The sequence below is a fragment of the Eimeria mitis genome, genomic scaffold (assembly GCF_000499745.2).
Source record: "Eimeria mitis Houghton genomic scaffold, Emh_scaff393, whole genome shotgun sequence".
NCBI classification, from domain to species: domain Eukaryota; phylum Apicomplexa; class Conoidasida; order Eucoccidiorida; family Eimeriidae; genus Eimeria; species Eimeria mitis.
The window spans coordinates 1-5,045 of NW_013572266.1; the positions used below are offsets into that span (position 1 = coordinate 1).

General features: G+C 49.1%; 1 protein-coding gene across 1 annotated transcript; it reads left to right on the forward strand.

Moving 5' to 3' along the window:
- Positions 1–1,902: 1,902 nt before the first annotated feature.
- On the forward strand, positions 1,903–3,914 carry EMH_0010690 (uncharacterized protein; the record flags this gene model as incomplete). Its single annotated transcript, XM_013499033.1, has 2 exons — positions 1,903–2,930; positions 3,149–3,914. 2 exons carry the CDS (start codon positions 1,903–1,905, stop codon positions 3,912–3,914), a joined length of 1,794 nt encoding a protein of 597 aa, XP_013354487.1.
- Positions 3,915–5,045: the final 1,131 nt, after the last annotated feature.

The following is a 5,045-nucleotide window of genomic DNA, read 5'->3' on the forward strand; positions in this document are numbered from 1 at the left end:
AAGTACTGGAAGCAGAATGCCCCGTTCCCCCAAACCCCTATGCAACTGAAGTGCTACATATTGGAAAGGGTGGCGCGCATAGGATTTGATTAGAATGCCATTTGTGCTGGAGTGTTAATGCTAGGTGTGCAAAAATGTCGAAATGGGTAGATGCCCTGTCGGGTACCTGGTAGAATAGTATGTGTGTAGCTAGCGTGTGTAGGGAATGCGCCACTGCGTCCCGTAGAATCAGCAGGGCGGTCCCGCTGGATGGGAATTCGCTTGGCGGAGTGCCAGCATATTGAGTTGCAGTGTTGTTTATTTTTCAGCTCTTTAAACGGCCCTGGACGGTGCTAGCTAGAGAGAGGGGCCGCGGGTCAGGCTGAAGCGGAAGACCAAGAAATATATGCTTGACTTTACCGCCGATGGACACTTTTAAGCTTTGACCGAAAGGTCTTACTTCCACCACCACTGTAAGTGCGGAGCTCGCGGAAATCCCGCTTTCGCATCAGTAAGTGCGTTCATGTAGCAGCGTGCAAAAGGGGAGCACAGCAGTGCTCCATGTGGCCTAAAGTCTCACCGAGTACTGCTGTACAAGAAGCACACAATCATTTTGCTGAAGCTGCTGCTGATGCCTATTGATAGACAGCTGAGATTGACCACCTACCTGCAGCATTTACGCAGTTATGGTGGTCAGAATTTACGATCTACGGTTACAGCTTATTGCCGGGTTTTAAGGGTTCTAGTGTCTAGCATTCACGGCTTAAGGGTGACGCTGGTCTTGGCCCCCAGGGCTTTGGGCTTTGGTTTTAGGGTTTACTGTCGACAGTCTAGCTTCCAGGTTTCACGACATATGGTAGCAGTTTACTAGTATAGTTAAAGGGTTTTGTTTAGGACTTATTCTTTAACGTATTGCTTAGTATTAAATTTAGGTTGTAGTGTTTCATGTTTAGGGGTTAGGGGTTAGGGTTCTGTGGTTTAGAACCTAGTGTAGGATTGTCTGTGTGAATTTTGTACCTGTTGTGAGAAATTCCCCTTCAAAAGGACCAGTATAAGGGGAGTTTGGTGCCTTAGAAGTCATATGACCCTCGGAACTTGATCCCTCTCACGTCAGTAGATGCACCAGTCACTGCCAGCAGCTCTGCGTCTTGTGCCCCCAACAACAACACAAAAGCATATGAAAAACACAATCGTGAGGCCTAGCAGGGATTCAAATTCCTTCACACGATGGGGTGTTACGAATCCACAACACTAGAGGTACTGCGGGCCCTAAAAGCTGATGATGTGAGGGGAGAGCCGTCAGTCCCTCACATGCTATGCCGAGATTTGTTCAAGATAACGTAGAATACTTCACTTTAGTATAAATATTTGCAGTTAATCTTTACGTATTCATGGGTTGTACCTCTGAAGGACTACTGTGGGGCGCATCTGTAGAACCCCACAGCTGAGTATAGCGAGCTGGCAGGCATTAGCTATCGTCCTGATACAGCAAAATAACAAACTAACAAAGGTTAAAGGAAATTACTTCTCTCAGTTTCTTCTCCAAAATTGTTCTGTTCCGCAACCTCTCTAGAGCAGGCGCTGCTGCCTTTGGAACAGCGCGAGGAGACAGCGAAGCATGTTGCAACACCTTTTACACCAAGGCTCATGCCAGCCTCTCCTGTAGTCATACCAATGCCACTTCGTAAAGAATGTTTAATGCAGTCACCAATGTTACACTCAATGTACATCAATAAGCACTCACAGACGCTTCCACTGTTCATACTACCCTCACTCATTTCACAACGAGCACGACATTTTTGCCTTGATTGTAGTGAGTATTCACTACATTATACCTTAGACGGAAGAAGCAACTACGCGCTGTTAGGACTTTGGGACTTCCAAGCGCAGCTGATAGGAGAGGCTATAGACCAATCTTCCCTCATGCTACCTACAGGAAGGGGTTTGGAAAGAACACCGATCACCGCACCGGCACCTGAACCTGTGACAATGCTGCCCCCCGAAATCGCTACTCCAAGAGTCAATAAGCTGCATAGACTGGCACCCAGCCGAGCTGGACGGTCCAATCTTAAGGACCACACCGAGGAACCCCCCGAAATCCGGCTACTGCGCATGCAGGAGCAGTTCCAACAGGTAATGGAATTTGCTCTGCACAGAATTGCCAGCACCTTCGACCGTTCGTTTTCATCGAGCGATCGAAGGGAGGGTTTGTTTCGTTCTCCCCCGGGCTACAACAGAGAGCGCCCTAGGGAATGGTTAATGCAAATTAATCAGTACCAGAATGCCCTACAAATGGACGAAGAGGCGAGACTCGCTGATATGGTCTCATTTCTAACAGGAAGAGCGTTGGCGCACTATTGTACAACAAAGAGAAGGGCACCAGAACTGATGCCGACGACCTGGGAACAACTTGAAGGTTTCATTATGCAAAGGTTTGGCACGACGCCCGTGGTGACGACTATTCGCAAACTCAAAGAGATCGAATACAACGGCAACTTCGAAGAGGTAGTGGAAAGGTTTTCCAGTGTGCTGGCGGAAGGGGTAAAACCGCCAAAAGAGACTCTTAAAGAGTCGTTCTTCTCAAGACTCCGCTATGACATGGTAAAGAGGGTGCTGAAACATGAGTTTGCTTCTTGGCTAGATACCGGGGAGCAGATGCTAGCCATGAGGGCCCTTGTCGCAAACCGAGTAGCTACTTGGTACGAGTATACGACTGAAAACTTCAGACAAGAAGTGAAGGGACGTGACAAGCTGATCAGAGAAGGCTGGGTACTGAATAGCAAACAGGATAAGAGGCAAACCCACGTCAAGGGATGGAACTCAGAACAAACGATGCAGGAAACCAACGAAGGGGGCACAGAAAAGCAGAGGGGTACACATTACCAAAGGGACACTAAACAGGCCAGGGAAAGAGAAAAGGGGGCACAGGTGCAATGCTACTCTTGCAGTGGGTATGCGCGTCGGGCAAAAGACTGTCCAAATGAGAAGCTAGAGTGTAGGAGAAACGGAAGTCGATGTAACAAGTGTGGGAGACTTGGCCACTGGGCCAGGTTGTGCCCATCAGGCGTTCAGACTAGGAAAGAAGCATCTGTACACGTGAAGCGAGAGCAAACGGACACTCACCAGGGAAACGGCAGGGGCTAGGTGGTTTAGGGGTGAACCGAGCTAGGCCAACGAAAAGCGAACAGCAGAGGGCTGAGAGGCTTGTGGCTCATGAAAGCCTTTGCTGCACTGAGGAAAACACCCCACACAATGCTGAGTCTAAAGATAGCATTCGTACTAAACGAGATCGGACGTCCAAGCAAGAGGGGCAGCTGAGAGAGCGGGTGATTCAACATGAGGCAGTGCGCATGCAAATCGGGTTGAAAGACCCTCAGAAGAGCGCTGAAGCTGAGAACGTGAAGGCATTTGAGGGATGGCATAGTGCAAAACCAAAGGGCTTGCCGATAAGGGCGAGAAGTTCTGACGTGGAACAGCAACAAGCGCCCAAGGATGAGGCGCTGAGTGATAGCTACTCGAAAGGTACACAAATAATGTGCTCAGAGTATAGCAATGGTGCCCAGAATAGGGGCCATTGGCTGGGCGCTGAAATTGACCTAGTCACGCAAAGTCTTGGTAATAAATTCAATAGGACTCAGCTGGGGCCCAGGCAACAAGCAGAAGCAGAGGCAGAACACGCACAATCTGCAAGGGGGCCAGATACACAAGATGTACAATTCATCAACTGCAGACAGCTGAAAGGCCCTGAGACAGAAGGCGAATTGGGGCTACACGCATTAGAGCGGTGGCCTGAGACAGACGGCAAAGTGGGGTTGCATGCATTAGAGCGGTGGCCTCTAGATCATTCGAAGGAAATAGGGGGGCAGACAGCTCTTATCAATTATGGTAGAGGTCTGGAACGTCGGATAAAGAGAGCCCGATTCCCAATTGGCTAGCTGCAGCATATGGGGGGAGCTGTAATGCCTGGCCGCGTCTATGTCCCGCGTGCGCAACCCGCTAGAGTGTCGTAGTGCGTAACTATTTCGTGTAGGATCTACGGTGCTAATCGTTAATAGTAGTTACGTAGACAATTTAGTGGACAAATATTAGAGGAAAATAGTTCACCGGGCCCGATCTCTTCGCCAATCCGTTCGCCCCTAACTCGGCGATCGGCCGGCCAGATCTTAGAACCGCGGGGGACGCCGACGTGGGGCCGCCACGCTGCGGCCCGCCTACGTTCCGCGGTGACTCTGCCTCTAACGAGGCAGTCGGCTATCCTCGGCTAACCACCTTCACTCTACAATTTGGTTAACTAACTTTAAAATTTTGAACGCAATTATAGATTTCCGTCCTGTTTTTGCCCACTAGGTGTCTACAGCTGTGCATTGTAGTGCCAATGCACTACAGGAGCAGGGCATATGTGGGTGTTGCCTGTGCAGATACAGGGTGAAGAAGTCGAAGCCCCTGTGGACACGGGTGCCAGTAGGTCATTTGTAGTGCACTAGCACTACAAGCAAGTGCTGTTACTATAGTAACTAAATTAGCGGCCATAAGTACAGGGAGATAGAATAAGTGCGACCTAAATTACAAATATAAGCTAATTTAGAATAGAGGGACGAATAGGGCAGACCAATTGCTAAAGTAGTAGTCTTATAGAAAGAAGGAGGCGCCGGTGCAGCGTTGCCAGGGACGACCGTCCCCCGCGACTAGCGACCCATTGAGGGATTGCTAGCGGAAGGTCATGGGCCCAAGAGGAGAGAGATATTTTCTCGAGCAAAATTCCTTTGAAACTGCGCAATTAACTGACATTTTCGACTAATTAATCGCTGTACTGTTGAAACTTTGCGTAAACCTCAGTTTCGTAGAGGAATACGGTTGCTAGTTCACCCAGAGGTCATTACATTTGGGGGCTGTTCCGGGAACCCTTTGAAGGTGAATTTCCAATCTCATTGAAACAGAGTTACCTACTTAAACTCTTAAAAATCCTTCTTATCTTACCAAATAACCGGAGAGTCGAGTTCGACGAACGGGAAACGACGGAAACGAACGACGGCAGGGACTAACTCCGCTTGGCTAGTCGGAAGAAA